At 43.0% G+C, this 26,931-nt stretch overlaps 1 protein-coding gene across 1 annotated transcript; it reads right to left on the bottom strand.

Annotated features, from left to right (window-relative positions):
- Positions 1 to 8,122: 8,122 nt before the first annotated feature.
- LOC114568515 (gastrula zinc finger protein XlCGF17.1-like) lies at positions 8,123 to 26,396 on the bottom strand (the record flags this gene model as incomplete). Its single annotated transcript, XM_028598129.1, has 3 exons — positions 26,368 to 26,396; positions 25,350 to 25,767; positions 8,123 to 8,527 (listed from the first exon to the last, which is right to left on the bottom strand). Coding segments are annotated over exons 1-3 (852 nt in total), but the record flags the coding sequence as incomplete, so codon positions are not given.
- Between the last annotated feature and the right edge of the window lie 535 nt (positions 26,397 to 26,931).

The raw sequence follows: 26,931 nt of genomic DNA, 5'->3' as shown, positions 1-26,931 counted from the left end.
GAGACTAGGTCAGGCTGAGGAGGAGAGACTAGGTCAGGCTGAGGAGGAGAGACTAGGTCAGGCTGAGGAGGAGAGACTAGGTCAGGCTGAGGAGGAGAGACTAGGTCAGGCTGAGGAGGAGAGACTAGGTCAGGCTGAGGAGGAGAGACTAGGTCAGACTGAGGAGGAGAGACTAGGTCGAGTCAGGCTGAGGAGGAGAGACTAGGTCAGACTGAGGAGGAGTGACTAGGTCAGGCTGAGGAGGAGAGACTAGGTCAGGCTGAGGAGGAGAGACTAGGTCAGGCTGAGGAGGAGAGACTAGGTCAGGCTGAGGAGGAGAGACTAGGTCAGGCTGAGGAGGAGAGACTAGGTCAGGCTGAGGAGGAGAGACTAGGTCAGACTGAGGAGGAGAGACTAGGTCAGGCTGAGGAGGAGAGACTAGGAGCTGAGGAGGAGAGACTAAGTCAGACTGAGGAGGAGAGACTAGGTCAGGCTGAGGAGGAGAGACTAGGAGCTGAGGAGGAGAGACTAGGTCAGGCTGAGGAGGAGAGACTAGGAGCTGAGGAGGAGAGACTAGGTCAGGCTGAGGAGGAGAGACTAGGAGCTGAGGAGGAGAGACTAGGTCAGGCTGAGGAGGAGAGACTAGGAGCTGAGGAGGAGAGACTAGGAGCTGAGGAGGAGAGACTAGGTCGAGTCAGGATGAAGTCATTCAGATAGATGCGCGTCCACAGCTTTCCTCAAAAGACCATGAGATTGATCACAGATTTCCTGATGCCAAAATGAAGAAGACGCATCGTTCATACTTTATACAGAGTGAGCAGCAGCTTCTTGTGGAAGTATGATGACGTGAAACACACTATTTGTATAAAAAAAAGAAACACGGCCACTGTAACCTCTCCGTGAACCATCACCTTATCGTGGTGGAGAGGTTTGTGTGTCTCTGTGAACCTGAGGGCTGTGTTGTCTGGAGCTTTGTGCTCCTGGTAGGGTCTCCCAAGGCAAAGTGGTCTCAGGTGAGGGGCCAGACAAAGAATGGTTCAAAAACCCCAATGAAAAAGCTAAGCAGAGATGGAGTGACCCTGCCCGGAGGAAGCCCGGGGCCCCTGCCTGGAGCCAGGCCCAGACGGTGGGCTCGTCGGCGAAGCGCCTGGTGGCGGGTTTGCCACGGAGCCTGCCGGGCACAGCCCGAACAAGCTACGTGGCAACTCCCTCTCCATCCCATGGGCCCACCACCTGTGGGAGGAACCGTTGGGGTCGGGTGCGATGCCACATGGGTGGCAGTGAAGGTCAGGGGCCTCGACGGACCAGACCCGGGCGGCAGACGCTGGCTCTGGGGACGTGAACGCCACCTCTCTGTGGGGGGAAGGAGCGGAACTGGTGCGGGAGGTGGGCGCCACCGGTTAGATCTGGTGGGGCTTACCTCTCACGCACAGTCTTGGTTCTGGAACCATACTCCTGGATAGGGGTTGGACTCTTTTCTTCTCCGGAGTTGCCCAGGGTGTGAGGCGCCGGGCGGGTGTGGGGATACTCACAAGCCCCGGCTGAGCGCGCTGTGTTGGAGTTTACCCCGGTGGACGAGAGGGTCGCCTCCCACGCCTGCGGGTTGTGGGGGAAAACTCTGACTGTTGTTTGTGCATATGCACCAAACAGGAGTTCGGAGTATTCGGCCTTCTTGGAGACCTTGACTGGAGTCCTGCATGGGGCTCCAGTGGGGGGGACTCCATTGTTCTGCTGGGGGACTTCAACGCACACGTGGGCAATGATGGAGACACCTGAGAGGCGTGATTGGGAGGAACGGCCTCCTGATCTAAACCAGAGTGGTTGTTTGTTGTTGGACTTCTGTGCTAGTCATGGATTGTCTATAACGAACACCATGTTCGAACATAGGGATGCTCATAAGTGTACCTGGTACCAGAGCACCCTAGGCCAAGGTCAATGATCGATTTCATAATCGTTTCATCTGATCTGAGGCCGTATGTTTTGGACACTCGGGTGAAGAGAGGGGCAGAGCTGTCAACCGATCACCATCTGGTGGTGAGTTGGGTCAGAGGGTGTGGGAAGACTCTGGACAGACCTGGTAAGCCCAAACGTGTAGTGCGGGTAAACTGGGAACGTCTGGAGGAGGCCCCTGTCCAACAGACTTTCAACTCACACCTCCGGGCGGAGCTTTTCGTGCATCCCTGTGGAGGCTGGGGGCATTGAACCCGAGTGGACAATGTTCAAAGTTTCCATTGCTGAAGCTGCGGCGAGGAGCTGTGGTCTTAGGGTCTTAGGTGCCTCAAGGGGCGGTAACCCACTTAACACCGTGGTGGACACCGGTGGTCAGGAAGCCGTCTGACTGAAGAAGGAGTCTTTCCGGGATATGTTATCCCGGAGGACTCGGAGGCAGTTGCAGGGTACCGAAGGGCCGAAGGGCTGCAGCCTCTGCCGTGAAAGAGGCAAAGCAGCGGGTGTGGGAGAAGTTTGGAGAAGACATGGAGAAGGACTTTCGGTCGGCACCAAAGTGCTTCTGGAAAACTGTTCGCCACCTCAGGGGGGGAAGGGAACCATCCAAGCTGTGTACAGTAAGGATGGGACACTGTTGACCTCAACTGAGGAGGTAATAGGGCGGTGGAAGGAGCACTTTGAGGAACTCCTGAATCCGACTAATACGCCCTCTATGTTAGAGGCAGAGCTGGAGGATAATGGGGGATTGTCGTTGATTTCCCAGGCGGAAGTCACTGATGTAGTCAAACAACTACACAGTGGCAAAGCCCCGGGATTGATGAGATCCGTCCAGAAATGCTCAAGGCTCTGGGTGTGGAGGGGCTGTCCTGGTTGACACGCCTTTTCAACATTGCGTGGAAGTCTGGGGACGGTGCCAAAGGAGTGGCAGACTGGGGTGGTGGTTCCCCTTTTAAAAAAAGGGGGACCAGAGGTGTGTGCCAATTATAGGGGTATCACACTTCTCAGCCTCCCTGGTAAAGTCTACTCCAAGGTGCTGGAAAGGAGGGTTCGCCAATAGTCGAACCTCGGGTTGAGGAGGAACAATGCGGATTCCGTCCTGGTCGTGGAACAACGGACCAGCTCTTCACTCTCGCAAGGATCCTGGAGGGAGCCTGGGAGTATGCCCAACCGGGTCTACATGTGTTTTGTGGATTTGGAGAAGGCGTATGACCGGGTCCCCGGGAGATACTGTGGGAGGTGCTGCGGGAGTATGGGGTGAGGGGGTCTCTTCTCAGGGCCATCCAATCTCTGTACAACCAAAGCGAGAGCTGTGTCCGGGTTCTCGTAGTAAGTCGGACTCGTTTCAGGTGAGGGTTGGCCTCCGCCAGGGCTGCGCTTTGTCACCAATCCTGTTTGTAGTATTTATGGACAGGATATCGAGGCGTAGTCGGGGTGGGGAGGGTTGCAGTTTGGTGGGCTGGGGATCTCATCGCTGCTCTTTGCAGATGATGTGGTCCTGATGGCATCATCGGCCTGCGACCTTCAGCACTCACTGGATCGGTTCGCAACCGAGTGTGAAGCGGTTGGGATGAGGATCAGCACCTCTAAATCTGAGGCCATGGTTCTCAGCAGGAAACCGATGGAATGCCTTCTCCAGGTAGGGAATGAGTCCTTACCCCAAGTGAAGGAGTTCAAGTACCTTGGGGTTTTGTTCGCGAGTGAGGGACAATGGAGCGGGAGATTGGTCGGAGAATCAGCGCAGCGGGTGCGGTATTGCATTCAATCTATCGCACCGTTAGGACGAAAAAGAGAGCTTAGCCAGAAGGCAAAGCTCTCGATCTACCGGTCAGTTTTCGTTCCTACCCTCACCTATGGTCATGAAGGCTGGGTCATGACCGAAAGAACGAGATCCAGGGTACAAGCGGCTGAAATGGGTTTCCTCAGGAGGGTGGCTGGCGTCTCCCTTAGAGATAGGGGTGAGAAGCTCAGTCATCCGTGAGGAGCTCGGAGAGAGCCGCTGCTCCTTTGCGTCGAAAGGAGCCAGTTGAGGTGGTTCGGGCATCTGGTAAGGATGCCCCCTGGGCGCCTCCCTAGGGAGGTGTTCCAGGCACGTCCAGCTGGGAGGAGGCCTCGAGGAAGACCCAGGACTAGGTGGAGGGATTATATCTCCAACCTGGCCTGGGGAACTCGGGATCCCCAGTCGGAGCTGGTTAATGTTGCTCGGGAAAGGGAAGTTTGGGGTCCCCTGCTGGAGCTGCTCCCCCCGCGACCCGACACCGGATAAGCGGACGAAGATGGATGGATGGATGGATGGATGGATGGCCACTGTAATAAAACAGCGAGAGAATGCAAGGCAGACGATTGCGGATGGACTGAATGCGTAAGTGAACTAAGTCTATAATTTGGGAGGATTGTACAATTAGGATATGTTCTTAAAATTGTACAATCCTCCCAAATGATAGTCCCAGTTTACTGGACAACACAAATTGTGTGCTAAGAATGCCAAATACAATGCAAACATGATCCTTACCGTTAAAGAATAATAAAAACAATCAACTAAAATAATTCAAGGTGCATTGATCAACTATAGAAATGTACAGCATTGTATGTATTGCCCTTAATAACAGACTTCATTTAAAACATTTTACATTTTAATAATACACTTCATTTTATCAGCCTTTTCTAATTATCTATTAATAGATAGATCTATATCTAAACAACTGCCATATAATATTCATCAAACTTCTAACAACAATATGAACAGCAGTCTCCATACAGCAATATAACAGTAACAATGACTGTCACATGAATTATTATAATTAAAAAAAATGGTCACAACTTTAAATAATAACTTAATACTTAAATGAACAGCAATATGCTCCGGTTGTTTTTTAATCTAGGCTGATAACAACAGGGTAAAACCAGTGCTGGGTGAACAGAAAAGGCTCCATGATTAAATAAATCCTGGCTGTTAGCCTGGTCGGGAGCAGGCTAGCTGTACAGAATAAATCTCCATGGTGATTTATGTACCTCCGCTTTCGTGAAACAGAGTCAATTCATCCAGGATAACGGGGAAATCCTGGCTTAATCCCTTATCTTGGTTTTGTGAAACAGGCCCCAGGAAACACTGTGAATGGACCCAACCAATCAGGCTTTGTTATTGTGTTCCCACTCAACAGGAGGTGCACCTCATGGCCAGTAACCTCTCTAAGCTGCTCCCTTGAGGGATGGGTTAAATGCAGAGAATGAATTTCGCTACATGTATGTGACAATAAAGTACCTTTACCTTTAAGCTGGACTTGTAGCCGTTATATTGTTAGCTAGTTGCATTTATAATAAAACATCAGATTTTACAAACTACATGTGTTTTGTGTGCAGAAATCTTAATGTGTAAAGTAACTAGTAACTAAAGCTGTAACAGATGAATGTAGTGGAGTAACTGAAGTAATTAGTAACTAAAGCTGTCAGATGAATGTAGTGGAGTAAAAAGTACAATATTTCTCTCTGAAATGTAGCGGAGTAAAAGTAGAAAGTGGCATGAAAAGAAAAGACTAGTTCAAAGTACAAGTACCTCAACATTTGGACTTAAGTAAAGTACTGGAGTAAATGTAGTTAGTTACATTCCTCCACTGATCATTACTGAGACACAAAACTGCATATAAAACAAAGCCATAATAAAAACAGCAACACATCAGCACATAATAACACTGTTATTATAACAGCAATAATGAAACAGCAGCACAATAATAACTATGTACATATGTACACCTCAGACGGTTCATGCCTCGCTGTCGTCCATTAATACCTGACAATTAACACCTCGAAGGGCATTAACCTGCTTATACCATGGTCACTTGCCAAATAACATATTTTTAAAATATAAGTTTATATTTTAATTAGTTTTACAATCAAAATCTAAAGTTTTTCCAAACAATAACTCTTTTTCCCTGGTTATGCCTGAGGGTTGGACTAATACCTGGAAAAATCATCCCATCCTATAAGGTTCTTACGCAACGCAAACGTTGTTCACTCCTACAGGAAACAGGAAGGACCTTAGATACAACTTGGCAAACCTTAGCAACCGGAGATATTTATAGTCCGCTCAGCTCGTGGAATCCTTCAGCTAAGCTACGAGCCAGAAAGCTAACGATATGCTAGCAAGATTCAAAGTCAATAACAGTTACAGTACAGTTGGCAATCAGTAAAAATAATTTGACAGTATGTTGAACAACAAGACAAGCTAACTATCAGCCATGTCATTGTCCCCAAAACAATAGAACGACTTTTATGAACAATTTCAGCGAGCTGAACAGTGAATGGGATGTGAGCTAACGTTATTCGCTGTGAAACAAAGTCAGATCAGAGGGGCAGCAGAACTTACTTCTTACAGTGTATTAGCGCCATCCTGTGGTATTCAGAGAACGAGGCACTGAAGCACATCACAGTGTTGGAAATAATACCAGATTCACATTTCCTTTTTTTTATTAATGTAGCGCATTCATTTAGAACAGTAAACAATCAGTTTCACTGGAACTCCTTTAGTAGGTGTCCTACATCACTTTTTAATGGACACTCTGCAGCCAATCAGAATCAAGTCCCTTAACACTTCAGCGTAACCATAGTGGTCCGTTGACCCACTGCCGATGGGTCTAACGTTAGAGGTCAGCTGACCTGTTGTCACCGGGTCTAACTGTTCCTCCTCATCGTCAACGTCACCCGAGCTGCGTCAGGAGGCTCTCCTCCCAGCGAGGTTCGAAACAGTTTACTGACGCATATTGTCACTGGACAACTAACAATCGCCATTTTGTTGTGTACCATCAAATGACCAGGGCAAACAGTCCAATGGCCTTTCTATCCATTTTATTTCTATGCGAGGACACCATGAAGACTCCAGACACTGTTGATATTCACTCCATGCTGATTTATTTGTTACATTTTAACAAACAAACCGAGCTGCCTCGGACACATCAACTGACCACCGGTGATAGTCAGTCGAATAGACAACTGAATCCAAGTTTCATATGACTCTCTTCTTATACAGCGTTTTAGGGTGATGTCAGTTGGACACATTCACGCCCACAGTTCCCTCATGTTCGTTACATCTTTAGATGGACCTGAACTGGTGATATTTTTACTTCAAACAGTCCAACATCTTCCTTTTCTTAAGTACACCTAGGTCGTTGTGACCCAGACAATAAATACTAATGTACATGCTAGTCAACATGCTACTTCAAATGAATTGACTTTTTTTCATTCAGGAGGGTACTCAGCATGTCCTGGTGTACCACACCGGTCATGTCAAACGATTATATTTCTTTACAAACACTGCAGCTGAATCTTTTCTCTCCTGTGTGGATTGCCATGTGTGACCATACATTTCCACTCTGTATAAAAGACTGAGCAGCTGAAAAGTTTTTCTCCTGTGTGGATTTTCATGTGTCTGTTTAGGTGTCCACGTTCAGAGAAAGCTCTACCACACTCTACTATATCAAATGGTTAGACAGTACTATTAGCAGCTGAATGTCTTCTTACATCTTGAATAATGCTTCAGAGAGTTTAAAGCTGACTGAGGTTCTCTGGTCTCCTTCCAATCAGCACTGTCATCAGTCTCAGGATCAGAAGAGTTTCTAGTCTGGTCTCCATCAGCTTCTGTTTCCATGTGTTGAGTTTGTCTCTGATGAAGCTGTGAGGACTGAGCTTCCTCTTCATCATCTTCACTCTTCACAGGGACAGGAGTGAATGGGAACTTGGTGATATCAGCCTCCTCCAGCCCTTGAAGCTGCTCTCCCTCCTGACTGAAACACAGTTCCTCCTGTTCCTCTTTAATGTGTGGGGGGGGCTCTGGCTCCTGCTGGTCCACACTGGAGCTACACTCCCGCTGCTCAGGGGGAACCTCTTCTTTAACCACCAACAACTGCTCAACATCTGCAGGAAAAGGAAAACACTCAGGAAACAGAATCAAGTACAGACAATGGTTTAGTCAATACTTTTAGCTATGTCAACTGTTTAGACAGTACCTTTAGCTACTATATCAAATGGTTAGACAGTACTATTAGCAGCTGAATCTTTTCTTACATCTTGAATCATGTTTCAGAGAGTTTAAAGCTGACTGAGGTTCTCTGGTCTCCTTCCAATCAGCACTGTCACCAGTCTCAGGTTCAGAAGGGTCTCCAGTCTGGTCTTCAGTCTCTGGTTGTAAAAGTGGATGTGAGTTCCTGGCTGGTTCTGGTCCTCCACAGTCCTCTCCATTAGCTTCTGTTTCCATCGCACCAACACATTTATGTGTTTTGACATGAGAACGCCAGGCAAATCTTTTGTCACAAACACTGCAGCTGAATCTTTTCTCTCCTGTGTGGACTACCATGTGTGACCGTAAACTTTCACTCTTTATAAAAGATTTATTACAAACTGAGCAGCTGAAAGGTTTTTCTCCTGTGTGGATTCTCATGTGTGTCTTTAAATATCCATGCTGTCTAAAAGATTTATTACAAACTGAGCAGCTAAAAGGTTTTTCTCCTGTGTGGATTCTCATGTGCATCTTTAAATTTCCATTGTGTGTAAAAGATTTCTTACAGACTGAGCAGCTAAATGGTTTCTCTCCTGTGTGAGTTATCATGTGTGCCTTCAGGTGTCCACGTTCAGTGAAAGCTTTACCACACTCAGAGCAGCTAAAAGGTTTCTCTCCTGTGTGGATTCTCATGTGTGTTTGTAAATGTCCACTATGTGTAAAATATTTCTTACAGACTGAGCAGCTAAAAGTTTTTTCTCCTGTGTTTGTTCTCATATCTTTCTTAAGATGTGCCTTGAAGCCAGAGCACCTGAATCGTTTCTCTCTGGTCTGGTCTTCAGTCTCTGGTTGTAAAAGTGGATGTGAGTTCCTGGCTGGTTCTGGTCCTCCACAGTCCTCTCCATCAGCTTCTGTTTCCATGTGTTGAGTGTGTCTCTGATGAAGCTGTGAGGACTGAGCTTCCTCTTCATCATCTTCACTCTTCACAGAGACAGGAGTGAATGGGAACGTGATATCAGCCTCCTCCAGCCCTTGAAGCTGCTCTCCCTCCTGACTGCTCCCCAGTTCCTCCTGTTCCTCTTTAATGTGTGGGGGGGGCTCTGGCTCCTGCTGGTCCACACTGGAGCTACACTCCTGCTGCTCAGGGGGAACCTCTTCTTTAACCACCAACAGCTGCTCAACATCTGCAGGAAACATACAGAGAAATGTTGTGGAACTGTATCTTATCACCTGGATTGTGATTGTTATAAAGAAATACTGGTTGTTCAGTCACTTACTTAGGTTACATCTACACTACTAGTCTTCCTTTTCAGCCTTGGAAAACTGTCGGAAAGGCTGACATATTAGCGTCCTATATATATATATATGCACATTATTTGTGTCAACACATTTATGTAATCAATTATGTCGACAAATCGTTCCAGCCCTAGGGGTGCTGAGGATTGACACACTACTGCTGAGGAGGAAGGATACCACGTTATTCAAGGCTTTTTAGGAAAGAATTAATGCTAAGCCTCAAGAGTACTGAGAAAGACCTTGCTAAAGATCCAGAAAGGACTGCTGCGTACACTGCAGAGAATAACGAATTGGAAACTTCTAGTGGTGTAGTCAAACTGCAAGCTGAAGTTGCCATCTACCACCAAGGCATGCTCACAAAATCTAGAGCTTTGGCTGTCGCATGAAAAAGCAAAGACACATGAGTCAACACTTGGACTGAACTGGCACTGTGAAACAGATTCTCTTGGCTTTAAGCATTGCCGCTTTAATAATGAACAACCAACAATAAGGAGCATCTATCGAACTCTGGAGAGTCAGTACGACCTACTCGGGACAAGCCCGGGGATTGGGATGATCCACAGTTACCTGATGCCAGGAGCTGGAATGAGCTAGAAACTCTTAGCCTCGTGAGGCTGTCCTGATCTCGCGAGCTCCAGTTTTCCACTCGCAGATCAGTCTGGCATCTTGAGATAGAGAAAATTTGGAGCCGTTAGCCAAACGACCAGGCCAATCAGCGTTGGTTTTGAGGCGGGTTAGGTGGTGATAGACCGATGGTTTATCCAATTAGCTAACCAGTATTTCAGACAGTGGTACGGGAACCTGAAATGGGGTCTTTTATTCCTAAATTCTCGTTACACAAACGGCAAATCTCCTTTACCGACATGTTGCTTGCTTGCTGAGCTAACGAGCTATACTTTGCCTGCAGCAGCAGGGGCGGGCTTGTGGTTGTATTTTCATACGCTTCGTGGATCTGATTGGTTGATTTGGCCCGCACCAACATAGGTGATAGACAGATGGTTCATCCAATCAGCTAACCAGGATTTTCACCCCTTTCCAAAAGTTCTCCAAACGGAAAGTTCCCAGATGGATATGCTGAGCAAATGCGAAGCGATCCATCTGGTGGAGTCAGGTTAAGAAACTCTGCCCAATGATTGGAAACGGAATTAGGTATCCAAGAAATATGAGCCCAATCGGCCACATGGGGAAGCTATAATGAAGGCTTAAATACACGATTTTTGAAAGGCCATGCCACTCACACCGTAAGTCAGACTGACCTGAAATTTTTAAACACATATGCATCTCAATGTGCTTTTTTAAATTTTTTGCTTATTTGCATAATGTGAAAATCAATTAAACAAATAGAACTTTGTCAATTTCGAGTACAATACAGCTTTTTGTGACTGAAATATACATTTCTACATAAATGAGCGAGCTTTGGCAAAAAACATGGCCGCCATCAAACAAAGAATTGCCTATAACTCAAGTTCTGCCCCAGCAACCTTGTCTAAAAATTATCATTCACGACTGGAATGTATGAACCAAGTTGGGTTAAAATTCAATTAAGGGGCGAAATCGCGGGACTTAAAAGAAATGCCAATAAACCAGAGCACATTTTTCTCCCATCCATGAATGCTGTGTGCACTAGTCAGACCTTCCTCCGCAGCGCTTTGGAGGAAGGTCTGGACATGCAAGACTAGTGTGAAAGGGACCCTACTCCTAAAATTAAAAATAAATCGGGTTCTCTTAAACTTTTATGCTCTTGACTTCTGCAGGACTTTTTTCCCCCTAAAAACCATGTTAACATTGTTCCTACCTTCCTCTTCATCATCTTCACTCTTCACAGGGACAGGAGTGAATGGGAACTTGGTGATATCAGCCTCCTCCAGCCCTTGAAGCTGCTCTCCCTCCTGACTGATACACAGTTCCTCCTGTTCCTCTTTAATGTGTGGGGGGGGCTCTGGCTCCTGCTGGTCCACACTGGAGCTACACTCCTGCTGCTCAGGGGGAACCTCTTCTTTAACCACCAACTCCTGCTGCTCATTTTCACCAATAATCACTTCCAGAACATCTGGAGGTAAATCTGAAACACAGACAGACATTTATTAAAAAGGTGCCCTGCCACACAAAACCGTTTTTTGTTTTGTTTTGTTTTTTAAATATGTCAGGTCCATATGTGTTTGTATTATGTCGTGAATGTGAAAATGAACTGCTACCTCCTCTCTCAGCTCTAGCCACTGAAAAGAAATAAGCGGAGAAATCAGGCCAATTACAAAAGCTGGTCAGTCTGACATTGTGTTGCCTGAGCTCATTACTTCATGATACTGATAGCCAGGCTCTTATTGGCTAGCTGTTAGCCAATCAGAGTCAAGCAGCTTAGCTCGTTGAATATTAATGAGTCTTCTTGCAGGCTTTCTATACCACGCTAGAATGGCTTGAAACAAGGTAACCAAGACATTTTGCCACAAGAAGAGTAGAACTTCAGACATTACCACAAAGTAATGAAATACATTTGGCATTGCACCGTTAATATAAATCTTAATGATACCCTTAGAAAAACTCATGCCTCCACTGTGCTCTGGCTGTAAAAGCTGTGCCAGTCTGTCTGAGAAAATCTCTGAGCTGGAAGGTAGGATAACTTGCTGCCCTATTTAGAGAGGTATAGGCTCTGCTAAGTTTGGGCCAGTGTAAAAATGTTCAAACCAGTTTGATATCTGGTTTACTGACCATGAATTTAAAACAAAACATTGACAAAAGTGTCAAAAGCATAACAAAGAGCTGAAAAAAAAGCACCAAAAATTTAATTTTACTTTTGACCTAGTTCATGGTGGAAGGGAAGACAACACATTTGACATAATACCAATGACAATGATATTTGTCATGTCATCATATTTGACATGGTATTATGCAATGGGGCATTGTGCAATATAGAAGTTATTCACCACAGCATGAGTTAACGGGAAATGTGCAATAATTATCCAAACATTTGTGCAATTCGAGGGGGAGGCTGTGTTATCTTATCTCTGATCTTATCTTATGACCTCTGCCTGATGGTCGGGTGTCAAACAGTGTATGGCCAGGGTGTGTAGGGTCCGCTCTGATGCTTGCTGCTCTTCTCTGCAGCCTACTGGATTATATGTCCTCCAGGCTTGGGGAGAAGTGCAACAATGACTCTCTGGGCTATTTTAATTACCTGATGCAGGTCTTTTCTCTCCTCAGTGGTGCAGCTGGAGAACCATACTGTACATCTCCTTTTTATGCTCCACATATCTGGAACAAACTCCCAGAAACCTGTAGGTCCGCTGCAACTCTCAGTTCTTTTAAATCTAAGCTAAAGACCTATCTTTTTGATGTTGCTTTTCTTTAAATAATCTATTTTATTAACTTTAATTTCTTATACTGCACTGTAACTTTTATTCTTACACTGCCCTATCAATTTTATTCTTGTTTTTTAATGTTTTTAATTTGTTTATTGTTTTTTAATTGTTTTCTAACTGCTCTTTAATGTTTTATGTAAAGCACTTTGAATTGCCCTGTTGCTGAAATGTGCTATACAAATAAAGCTGCCTTGCCTTGCCTTGGTGTTCACTCCCCAGGTCAGATCCTCCGCTAGATGCAACCCTAGGTATCTGAAGCTTGGGACCTGTTCCACCTCCTCTCCATGTATCACAAGACTGTTGTGGCTTTTGATTTTACATTTCCTTAAGTCAATTATGATTTCTTTTGTCTCTTTTACAACTTTTGTCACAATTTTTTTTTGGCACTTCTTTTGAGGTTTTTTGACACATAATTGTTGTTTTTTGAACAACAATGTCCTGTCCTTCCATTCAGTTTTGTTGCTCAAAGATTTTCAGTTTTGTTGCTATACATGTGTAGAAGCTGTTTCCATGGTAAAACACTTTTACCAGCCATGGAAACAGCTTCTACACATGTATACTAGGGATGGGCATGATTACTCGACGATCGACAATTGATTATTAAGTATTTCATCCATCACGTTAATTTGTTATTGATTACACTAATGCTGGTTGCGTTGCATAGTGTGAGTCTTGAAGCAATTAAATTAATTTCACAGTGTGGCAGAAATTAAACATTTTACCACTCTGGGGCAATATGTGACTCCATACTCAGTTACCTGGCTGCAAGTTTCCGTTTTGATTTCAAAAGTAATCATGAAGAGGACACGGCGAAGTGTGGCGTGGGACCATTTACATTTTTCACTGCAAACACTGAGATGCCGTGTATAAGTACAACACAGCCACGACTCAAATGATGTAGCCGACCACTAAACAAAGTGTATCCGACCCTGGTTAATGTCGGTGGCGGCCGCGGTGCATTCTGCTCTGTCTCAACCTAGCATAAACTCGGCGTTAGCACAGAGCTGCGATGCACAACGAGCAGAAGATTTGACCCAAGGGATCTGCAAGTTCATTGACATGGATACTGGAACCAGCATATCACATTCCGTCAAGTCGTTCCATCACCAGACTGGTAGAAACTCACTATGAAGAACGGAATAAGGTTCCCCGGGCTGACCAGGTTAGCGCGGAGGTACCTGTGCATCCCGCCAACGCGGCTGTTTCCGGCAGCTGGATCACCAGGTAGCGGTTGTGTCTGACCCCAGATCATGTCAACATGCTTATCTTTCTCAACAAAAATCAGTAGACTGGTGCAGAAGTTGTATGTGAGTTAGCCTACTGGTTATTTTTTATTAGGCTTTGTCCGTGCCTTGGATAGTTTTGAGTTACATTTTGACAAAACCTGTCAGATCTATGTATTATGTTTTTGGTTAAGTTATTATTTAACATGATTCTTTTTATTTATTATTTTGGAACAAACGAGTCTTGGTTTATGAACGCCGGCTCTCAGCTGCAGGTTCTGATGCACCAGAGCACCGCAACGTATATATTTATAATCTATACAGTATCTATAACCTCCAGTTTAACTGCCACAAGTTGTTGTTCTTGTAATTAAGATCTCATTGATGAAAAAAACGCTGTATTTTCATTGCATTTTTAATTTATAAAAAGTTAAATAAATAATAAAATTATTTTTTTATAAAAATATTAATGATTAATCGATAGTCGATCGTTAATTCTCCCGACGATCGACTAAGAAAATTTAATCGAATGCCCATCCCTAATCCTGACTAAACTTTGACAGTCTGCGATTATCCACTCAACCGTAACTATTTGTCGAAAATAATTCACAATTTCAGCTTTTTTTTTTAACTCAAGAATTAGGCAGGCCATAATTTCATATAAATGAGGTTTTGTTGTCGATGAATTCCAAAAATAAGTGTAAAAATAAGGGTAATAAGTTGATTAAGTTATGAATAAGTAATGATAAGTTGATGAATCCGGTGGGGAAAATGCGACAAAAATGCAAAAAAAAAATAAAATAAAAAAGCAACAACAACTTTATAAAAAGTCAAACAGAAAGAAAAACCTGGTACCTGGTGAGTCTGCTTGCATATCACCCCCGAGAACGACACTGTTTGCCTCACTGAGCATTTTAAGCTTTTGTGTTTGCCGTTCGGTCCGGCTGTGGATTATAGACGGCTCCAGGTATGTCCTGGCAGGTCTTCTGAAGGCAGCATAAGTACGCGTTATCTGCTGCATTGCCTCAAACATCTATACAAGAATTAAAAGTAAATTAGTTGTGTAGTGAAGGTTAGACAAACACATTCTGCAGGGGACAGTGATCACGGTACCTTTTTCATCTTGGAAAAAGAAACTCCACAAAAGTAAATGGCAGCAGACTGCTGAAGGTTGCCCACAGGTGTGCTCCCAATAACTGGCTGACTCTTCCACTGTCTGAAGAACTGGCAGTGAGGGCATAGCTGGTCAACAGCTAGGAAGGACCCTCTTCTGTGTGGCAGGACATTACAGACCCTTGTGCACACAGGGCAGGTCTCAAACAGGCTGAGGAGGCATTGCTCAAAAACAATGTATTTTGCATCACCATACGATGACACTGGTGATGTACTACAAGAGATAAAGAAGAAAAAACAACATTGTCCATCTCAGTCAAAAATCAACTGCACAATCTGACAACAGTCACAATGTACTGTATGTAAAGAACACTGCTGCATTGGGAGAGTTGTAACTTTGCTTACGAAAGCGGAGATGATTCTGTCTCCGTTGTAACTGACTGAGGATCAGTGCCTGCATAGGAAACCTCCTCCAGCTCCTCCTCCTCACATTCAAGGCGAGGTCTCTTTGCTGGCCTCAGACCCTTCAAAGGAGTTGAAGATAATGGTCCAGAGACTGACGGAGCCGTTGTGCCTACTGCCCCACTCTGGCATAGCACTGTTGCCTGTATGCCTTCAAAGGGGGAGACTATTTTAGTGGGGTGTCTTATGGATTGCTTAGTGCCTAAGGACAATGTACTGCTGTGATACAATAGCACAAGTAAATGAAAAGGCATCTTCAACACACAATTTACTACTCAGTCAGATCTTTTGTATATAAACCCATTCATATCTATTGACCAAATTATTCTCAACAGCCTCCCCCACAAAAGGTAATGCAATCATCAGACCAATCAGTGATAATACAGATGAATAGTATGAATACTTCAATTCATAAATAGTTCATTCATTTGTCGTGAATGTCTCACATAATTGATATAAGTACCCAGTCATCATGGTAAACATAATTGGATAACACTGCTCTGCTAAATGCTACCCAGTCATAACAGAGATGTTCACTAGTCACTTTTTGGAAGTCCAAGTCAAGTCTCAAGTCTCTGGCCATCTGATCTGTCCCTAACACTGTAATGTTAAATCTTATGAATTCAAAGCATGTCCTGTAGCTACCATCCATAAACTACAGTATCAAAATCAGTTGTAGGAGAACTTTATGGGGTCTACTTAACATGTTCCTCTAGCCCTCGGACCTGGTGAAATAGTAACCTAAGTCTGTCACATCATATGGATACAATTATTAAGATACAATGTGCCTGTTCCCAGCATTAGCACAACACTGCAATGGTTAGTTTGTCCCTTTGACGATATGCTAAATGTAACGTCTCTTTCACTCAAAAAAAATGTCTAGTGTCGAAGTTGAAATCAAGAGAAAAGTGGCAGCGCTACACCAGTAATTACGCACAATAAGCAGTTTGAACTCACTGATGTAATGCCATTTATTTTCTAAGTGTTAGTACGCTCAGTGAAACCAAGTCCAGCGTGAGGGAGACCCGACTCAGAGGAGGAGAGGTTAGTGAGGCCATCGTCTCCACGGCAGGTGACGGCTGAGCCACGCATGGATGAAATAATGAAATAGTAAATAGGACTACAGCAACAGAAATATGTGAAGAATTAAGACAGTCAAGACGGCCCAGTGTTTGGTGGACCAGGTACACCTTGTTCACTTAATAGCCTACAAATCATCCACAGGATCAGTTACGCATCACATGAGTTTGCCCCCCCGATACAGCATTTGTTCCTGGGGAGATGGATCCGTGCGTCCGTGCTCAGCAACTACTAACTATGAAGCCTGTTCCCAGCATTAGCACAACACTTAGCGATGGTTAGCTTGTTACCTGTGACGATATATGCTAAATGTAACGTTTCTTTTACATTAGTGTGGGAGTACTGACCTATCTGGGTGCGTTTGGAGATGCCTGATGAAGTCCGACATTGTTGATCCGGCATCATTTATCTTGGTGCCACACACCTTGCATGTAGCTGTTAGCTTACTGCCACTGTTTACCAAGTTATTGAAACAAAACTAATGACAAAAGGCACAACTCAGAGTGCGCGCACATAAGGCATAACGCACGCGTTACGTTGCACATTATGGCAAAGGGCGGAGGACATGCAGCTCGTCATACGTTTCCCCAACGTATATGCGCCAATAAAAGAAAATAGAAATACATGAATACATTTAGATTTAAAAAGCAATAATTGCATGAAAACAGGTTGTTGACAAGTCTCGCAGCTCGAGTCTGAGTCAAATCTGAAGTCTTTTGGGTTAAGTCTGAGTCAAGTATGAAGTCAGCTGTTTGTGCGACTTACGTGCGACTTGAGTCCGAGTCTCAGACTCGAGTCTCCATCTCTGAGTCATTATGATTATGACATGTGTAGCATTATGCTACACATGTTTGGAACACAAACACCATGAGAGGTCTGGTTTAGTAAGAAGAATTAGAAGGGTTACCTTTGCTTCGTAGGTGAGGTCTCAGTGTTATATAAGACAGTTGGGTCCCGCGAGATGCCACGCTTGGAGCATCGGTTTGGCATGCTGCGTGTTTCGTGTGTCGTTCTTGTGATGTACTCTGAAATTAAAACATGCAAATAAATCCATTGTACATTCGAATTTGCGATTTAAGCTCTACCAATTAAAAATGGGTCCATATAATTTTTTTTATTGTATGTCTACTCCAATCACATGGGAAAAGCAACTACATTGACACTGTTATATTACTGTTTTTTATTTTTGAATCCAATCGTTACATTTTCTGAATCGTGCACCCATACTAGTTATCATTTGAAATGATAACGTTGTTAGTTGTTTCTACTAGAGGTAGACCATTTAATCGGTTGATTGGTGGAACTATCGTTATCGGCAAAAATCCATACCGATAGTTTTTTCTGGTTGCGTCCGGAGTGACTGAGAAGCGCGCGCTGTCATTCATTACACAGTACGCGAGAGCTGAGAAGGCTCTGCTGGCATCATGCATTACAATAGCTCCTCTACAGGTAAATAAAAACTATCACTGATGCCTCGTGTTGTTTATTTTTGACACGTGTTACTGCACGCTGCTCGGAGAGCACATGCTTTTTTTGTTTCAGTTTGAATGAATGCCTTTTATTGACATCAATATTTATATATTTATTTCATTTAGCATGTTTTCATGGTTCAATACAGTTTTTTTATTTTTATAATAAAGTTCAGCACTGTTTTACTTGGAGTGTCATGTTTGTTTTTATCCAGTATCAATTCTAAATACTATCGGTCGATTAATCGGTTATCGGCAAATACGGCCCAAACTAGCTATCGGTATCGGTAAAACCCACTATCGGTCGACCTCTAGTTTCGACTTCTGTTGTCTCGAACTTATGTAACGTTACAGCTTAGCAACCAAAACTATCGTGATTCTACTCAGCTTCAGAAACAATAAAAAACCTGACAAAGATCTGGACAAACATGCATCATGAACTGGAGATTTACATGACATCACAGGTTATTTATTCGTATGAAAACACAGTCAGGAAATAAAATAACGTTAGCACCATTGCTAATAAAGTCAATCATCACACATTCTACCTATGCTAGATACAAGCATTGCTAATAACTACTAGCGACAACACCATACTTACAGCTTGCTGTTGTGACGACCACACGGTCGGAACAGTCCCTTTTTTCAGCAACAGCAGCTTAGCATATCCTGCTTTAAACTGTCCAAGGTTTTCAAAGCTGTCTGTGGTGAAATGCTTCGAGCAAATGAATAACTGAGAGTCGAACTTGACAGGGATCTTCTTATAGAGAAACATCAGCCATGCCCGTCGAGTGTCTGGTTCCTTGGGGAGACTATGAGAAGTGTCTCCATCCCCTGTACAGCCTGGAACACTGCATTTACGACCGTGGCTCATGTTGAAGTTCCTCGCGGCTCTGCTCCTTTTCTCCCCAGTATATACAACAACAACAACACGTTAGCTTAGCAGGAGCTAGCTGCTAGCGGCTAACCTTAGCTTTAGCACCGACTCTCTCTTCGACATTAAAAAAGAAAACCAACCTGCGCTAAAACCACATGCAGCAGTTTGGGACCTTTCTTTCTTCTTAAGAAACTAAACACTGGCACCTTTCACTCCGCCGTCCTCACCACGATGTAACACACAAACAGTTAACGTTAGTTCCGGGGAAGGACGGTATTACGGGTCGTACCAACAACTTCCGGTCAGATGTTTGTGTTCTAATGTAACCGAGGGTTTCTTCTGTTGCCTAGACTCAGGTTTGACTATAAAATAAAGAAACACGGGCGTCCAACGTCGGAACAGAGACGGCACTGCACGTCTCACTTTATTCAACCACAACACAGGCAATACTACTCTTTATCCACTTCCGCTTTTCATAATAAAAGCTCTATGGTTTACTAAGATTGGATCATTATTGTGGGGGGGTTTATTCAGCTTTATAGACTTATAAAAGAAATTGAAATGGTTTCAAAACAGTTTCCTGACTAGTCTGGGATCCACTCCATATCCTCTGATTTTAATTGTTAGTCAAAATAAGTCATAAATTATTTTTTTTTAACCCTTGTGTTTTTTATATCAGAAATATGCATTTCTCAACCAAATTGTCCCAAAATATCACAGATGCACCATGCTTCGCAGGTAAAATTAATGATTACTTTGATTGGATTTTTGTTGTTTTATTCTATTTCATAGCATTTGAAATACATTTTTTTAAATGGTTTTAAAACAGTATTTTGACTAAACTTTGACATTTAGTCTGTGATTCATTCAGCATCCTCTGATCTTAACTATTAGTCCAAATAATTCATAATTTCAGCCTTTTTTCAAACTCAAAAATTAGGTATAATGTCATTTAAATTAGGTTTATTGACCATGAATGTAAAAAAAACTTTGAAAAGAGGGACAAAAACAACAGAAAAAGCACAATAAAAAGTTCATTTTCAATTTTGTCCCCAGAAGGACAACAAGGTAATGGTCGACGGGAAGACAACACAAGGGTTAACTCAGAAAGTAGGTATACGATAATATTAATGAGGTTTATTGACCATGAATTCCAGTGATAAGTATAACACTAGTGGTTATAGGTTGGAATGAAGTTGGCTAAGAAGATGTAACACAGAATGGGGAGATCATTTATACTTTACAGACCAAACAGAAGGAGGACAACACAAGGGTTAACCTTCAACTGAGAGGTAACACATTAAAATACCTTACACTTAAACAACAAACTTAATTAAATGTTAATTAAAGGTTTGCAGTAGTTTATTTCGAACACTGCACAGTACTGCACACATATATATAATAATAAAATAAAAATAACAGATAAATAAGAACATGTACATCTCAGCACAATGTTCCACAATTATTGTGACTGATTCAAATAAGAAATTCCCATGTTCAAAAAGTAGTAGGAAGAAGTTAAAAAAAAACTTTTCTGGTCCTACCCCCTTTTTCCATTTTTATCCTTTAGTTAAATACAAAACAATTTGATGCTTCACTTATTTATACATGTTTACATACAGATACACCGTATATCTACCTACCTACACTCACATAGACACAAATGCATACACATAGACACGCATACACACACATGCATACACATAGACACACACATGCATACACATAGACACACATGCATACACATACACACATGCATACACATAGACACACACATGCATACACATAGACACGCATACACACACATGCATACACATAGACACACACATGCATACACATAGACACACATGCATACACATACACACATGCATACACATAGACACACATGCATACACATACACACATGCACACATGCATACACATACACACATACATACACATACACACATACATACACATAGACACACATGCATACACATACACACATACATACACATAGACACACATGCATACACATAGACACACATGCATACACATACACACATGCATACACATACACACACATGCATACACATACACACATGCATACACATAGACACACATGCATACACATACACACACATGCATACACATACACACATGCATACACATAGACACACATGCATACACAAAGACACACATGCATACACATACACACATGCATACACATACACACATGCATACATATACACACATGCATACACATACACACACATGCATACACATACACACACATGCATACACATACACACATGCATACACATAGACACACATGCATACACATACACACATGCATACACATAGACACACATGCATACACATACACACATGCATACACATAGACACATATGCATACATACATGCATACACACACACATTTACATTGACTTATGTTTTGGGTCATTATCTTGCTGTAGGATGAACCCCTGACCAGTGATGCCAGTAACGTGTTACTGGCTGACTGTAATCTGAGCACTTTTTTCAGTAACGAGTAATCTAACGCGTTTCTATTTCCAAACTAGTAATCAGATTAAAGTTACTTATCCAAGTCACTGTGCGTTACTATTTTTGTCATTTTCCTTAGTAAAAATATATATTTTAGCTTTCTTCTTGCGTCCCAGGGAGTGAAGTCACGTTTTCAGCATGTGGACAGTTCACATGTACCAGGCAGCGACACAAACGTAAACAACAATGGAGGGTGGAGAGAGATGGAAACACAGTCACTATTTAGAGTTTGTGTCAGCTAAAGACGGCAGTATTAAGGTTGGTTGTACACTCTGTGCTTGTGGCGACAAAGTGCTATCTAGCTACAAAAAAATTTGAAGTCAAACCTACAGAGCAAGTCCCAGCAGGTGGAGCGAAGCAGAGAGCAGGAGGCCCCCCCCCCACCACCCAAACAACAAAAGCTGGACTTCGGTGCAAAACCAGTAAGTGGGGGAGAGTTGAAGAAGTTGTTGGGTCAGTATGTTGTAGAGGAAATGCTGCCCTTAAACACGGCTGACTGGCTCTCTTTGGTGCCATAATGAACCAGATCCTACTACTGGTAATGCTGAGCTGCCTCACAGTAAACAGGGTGTCATGTTTATGTTGAGGCTGTGGGGGGGTTGTCGGCAGTTGCTGAATGTTACTAATAAAGTAACTTGTAATCTAACTTTGTTACTTTTAAAATCAAGTAATCTGTAAAGTAACTAAGTTACTTTTTCAAAGTAACTGTGGCAACACTGCCCCTGACCAACTAGGCTCATACCAGAGGGTTCTGCATGGCACTGCAAAATGCTGTGGTAGCCGTTTTGGTTCAGGGTGCCTTTCACTCTGTACAAATCACCGACCCTGGATCCAGCAAAACAGCCCCAGACCATCACGCTTCCTCCTCCATGTTTGACAGTTACACACTGAGGAACCATCCTTTCGCCTACTCGACGGCGTACAAAAATCCTGCGTGATGAACCGAAGATTTAAAATTTTTATTCATCAGTCCATAGCACCTTCTTCCAGTCTTCAGTAGTCAGTGTCAGTTCAGTGTTTCTTTGCCCTCTTTTTCTTATTCTGACATCTTAAGCAATGGCTTTCTTGCTGCAACTGTTGAAACTGAGACTTCTTATTACGAACACTATTAAGCTGAGCTTGAAGCTGTTGTCCTGTGAGCCGCCTATCACGCAAGCTGTTGACTCTCAGAAACTTGTCTTCTGATTCTGTTGTGGCTTTGGGTCTGCCAGACCTCTTCCTGTCAGAGTCTCCCCCAGTTTCTAAGTGCCTTTTGATGGTGAAGAATACTGTACTCACTGACACCTTGACTTTCTTCGAAATGTCTCTGTAGGAAAGACCAACATTCAAGTGTTATGATGGTCTGTCTCTCTTCTGTTGTTAATTGCCTTTTTCCCCCCATTTTTATAGCAACACACTACTTTCTGCAGTACAATACGGTTCAAATAATGCTCACGAGGGTATGGTACCACAGTGTGTTCCAACAATACTTTTATACAAACAAAGGGGGTTGTAAGTAATCCAGACCAGTTGGAACACTTGGGGGAATTGGTAGCACCAACTTTCAAAGCTTGATCAACCTCCATTGCTGCAGAACAGCTTTACGTTGTTAACCCATTTCTTGTTCCCTGAAAAAGGCCTTTTTGTAAAATACTGAACTGTACATAATGTTTCAGTTTTGGGTAACCTTTTTTTTTTTTTTTTTACCTCAGGCAGTTCACCACTTACCTTTGTACCATTTCAAGCTATTCATTGGACTTGAACTGCTAAAATTTCAATAAAAAACTTTTGACCAGTAGTGTATATATATAAAAACATACGTTTAAAGTGCTTGTTGTGCTGTCTGATAGCCTGAGGTATAAAAGAGAGTTTGTGTCACAGGAGGCCTTAGCCTACGTTCCATAACCCTACCGTCAGATTACCATGAAGAGGGTGACCAGGGTCCCTCGTTATTTTCTGTCATTTTTGCCAGGCGGTCATCATATACAGACAAACAACAAAATGATAGCTTAACATGTATTTACAGTATTGAATCAATACTGTAAATACATTTTACAATTTCTCTTTACTTACATGTATTGTTTGTTTGTCCTGTGCTCCCTATGCACTCATACAGTATGGAGATGCAACATCAGTTATTCTCCCAAAACACGAGCCCCCCCCAGTTTCCCCCCGTTTTCTGTGTCCAAAAACGTCCAAAAAGTGACAGAGAGTGCCCGCTGAGCTGTTACAGCGCGCCGGTACTTTGTCTCCGGTGAAGTGTCTCATTTTGGATGATCTGGATATTCAGGGTCTCATGGCAGAGTTTATCAGCCAGAGCGCAAATCTACATTTGGTGTACCGAAATCATCATAAGGTCTTACATCTCTGCGTCTTTTTCCTGCCACCGTACAGGCCCAGATGGTAGCCTAGTATGATTGTGATTTATGTATACCTATTATAAAGAAATAAATAGTCTGTAACTTTTCAGAATTTGTCACATACTGTCGGAAAAGAAAGATTTTGCATAGTCTGTTACTTTGTGGCAATAATGCCGTGTTTATGAACGCTTAATCTACTCGTGGTTGTTTTAAAACATACATTGTCATCTAGACAACCGATCCTGGTGCATCAAGCTCCTTGTTTTAACAGACATTTTGATTATGCATGTATTGCTAATAATATATAATTTACATTGGTTGCACTATATAAATAACATTTTAGTTTATAGTCACCAAGTCAAAAGCATCACTTAAACCTAACAAACATTTGAATTAAAATAGTTTCTACTGGATGATACCTGACAGGTCATATGGTGAAAATAAATAACAAATATACTTTACTTGGGCAAAAGAGTAAAGGTAACCCAGCTCACTAAAGTTAAACAGACAACTTGTATTGATGGACAATAACATATTATTTTCTAACTCTCCCTACCTCCCTTTTGACATCTAACCCCCGCAAATATTTTTTTCTCATCAGATCTGCACAAATCACCTATTTTGGTTTCAAAACGACAAATTTCGGCGAAAGGTTAGGAGGTTGCATTCCTGCCCACTGCTGCTGGCTCTAATGTTAGCAGTCCACTGACCTGTTGTCCCGAGCTGCGTCAGGAGGCTCTCCTCCCAGCGAGCTTGGACACAGTTTACAGCCCCACATATGGTCACTGGAAAACTAACAACAATCACCATTTTGTTGTGTACCCATCAAATGACCAGGGCAAACAGTCCACAGGCCTTTCTATCCATTTTATTTCTATGCGAGGACACCATGAAGACTCCAGACACTGTTGATATTCACTCCATGCTGATTTATTTGTTACATTTTAACAAACAACAAAATCAAATTTTCATATGACTCTCTTCTTATACAGCATTATGGGTGATGACAGTTGGATACATTCACGCCCACAGTTCCCTCATGTTTGTTTCATCTTTAGATGGATCTGAACTGGTGATATTTTTACTTCTAACAATCCTCCCATCTTCCTTTTCTTGAGTACATCTAGTTCGTTGTGACCCAGACAATAACTACTAACGTACATGCTAGTCAACAGATGGTTTACTTCAAATGATTTCACTTTATTTCATCCTGGAGGGTACTCAGCATGTCCTGGTTTACCACACCGGTCAGATCAAACCATTATATTTCTTTACTTTATTAGCTTTACCATGGCCTAATTAGTGGAATAAGAGACACTATACATGTCAAAAGACCTTCATCATTTTGGTGTTACTGATCATATTATCTTGGAACATAGCAATGCACAAGTGAGTTTTTATAGTTTCATACACATCATAATATGTCCATCTCAGCTTTGCTTCAAAGAGAAAACTCCTCCGCTCTTTGACAGGAAACACCTTGCTAGGCTAACTTCCCTATGCTACCTCCATCACATCTCCCTTGTTTAAACTAAAGATAGCTTTCTGATCCTCCACAGTCCTCTCCATCAGCTTCTGTTTCCATCGGATCAACACATTTATGTCTTTTGACATGAGATTGCCAGGCAAATCTTTTGTTACAAACACTGCAGCTGAATCTTTTCTCTCCTGTGTGGACTGCCATGTGTGACCTTACATATACTCTCTCTGTAAAGGATTTCTTACAGACTGAGCAGCTGAAAGGTTTTTCTCCTGTGTGAGTTCGCCTGTGTGACTGTAAACTTCCACTCTGTGTAAAAGATTTCTTACAGAATGAGCAGCTAAAAGGCTTCTCTCCTGTGTGGATTCTCATGTGTTTCTGTAAATATCCAATCTGTGAAAAATATTTCTTACAGACTGAGCAACTGAAAGGTTTTTCACCTGTGTGAGTTCTCATGTGTCTCTTCAGGGTTCCACTTTCAGAGAAAGCTTTACCACACTCAGAGCAGCTGAAAGGTTTTTCTCCTGTGTGAGTTCTCATGTGTCTCTTCAGGTGTGGCTTGGTGGCAAATCTCCTCCCACACTCAGAGCAGCTGAATCGTTTCTTACATCTTGAATCATGTTTCAGAGAGTTTAAAGCTGACTGAGGTTCTCTGGTCTCCTTCCAATCAGCACTTTCATCAGTCTCAGGTTCAGAAGAGTCTCCATTCTGGTCTTCAGTCTCTGGTTGTAAAAGTGGATGTGAGTTCCTGGCTGGTTCTGGTCCTCCACAGTCCTCTCCATCAGCTTCTGTTTCCATGTGTTGAGTTTGTCTCTGATGAAGCTGTGAGGACTGAGCTTCCTCTTCATCATCTTCACTCTTCACAGGGACAGGAGTGAATGGGAACTTGGTGATATCAGCCTCCTCCAGTCCTTGAAGCTGCTCTCCCTCCTGACTGCTCCACAGTTCCTCCTGTTCCTCTTTAATGTGTGGGGGGGGCTCTGGCTCCTGCTGGTCCACACTGGAGCTACACTCCTGCTGGTCCACACTGGAGCTACACTCCTGCTGCTCAGGGGGAACCTCTTCTTTAACCACCAACAGCTGCTCAACATCTGCAGGAAACACATACAGAGAAATGTTGTGGAACTGTATCTTATCACCTGGATTGTGATGGTTATGTTAGAAATACTGGTTGTTCAGTCAAAAACATGATATCAAAGAGATAGTTAACATTTACTGCTCCAGATTTCTCACCGTTTCCCACATATATGACTCTAGAATCGCTACTCGCTTTGTTTCTCTCACATATATATGACTCTAGAGTCACTACTCGCTTTGTTTCTCTCACATATATATGACTCTAGAGTCGCTACTCGCTTTGTTTCTCTCACATATATATGACTCTAGAGTCACTACTCGCTTTGTTTCTCTCACATATATATGACTCTAGAGTCGCTACTCGCTTTGTTTCTCTCACATGTATATGACTCTAGAGTCGCTACTCGCTTTGTTTCTCTCACATATATATGACAGACATAGACATGAAAGGGTTTTATGCCAATTGTGATCCGAGGGGCGGGATATACAGTTGTCTTTAATTCCCTCTGCACACAATAGGATAGCACTACAATCAGGCAGAGCAACGAAGAAGGTAGTGAAGCTAGTTGATAGATTAAACTTTTGATGTATCTGGTCGGCAAAACTCCGAACACATCTTCCTTTTTTAAGAATTACTTCATTTTCTCAAAGAAAAGCTGAACTCCAAGTCTTCCATAAGACCGCTGTTCCCAGCAGCAGCAGC

This window comes from Perca flavescens, chromosome 14, assembly GCF_004354835.1.
Source record: "Perca flavescens isolate YP-PL-M2 chromosome 14, PFLA_1.0, whole genome shotgun sequence".
NCBI classification, from domain to species: domain Eukaryota; kingdom Metazoa; phylum Chordata; class Actinopteri; order Perciformes; family Percidae; genus Perca; species Perca flavescens.
Note: the sequence above shows the minus strand (reverse complement) of the source record. Positions and strands in the feature narration are given on the sequence as shown.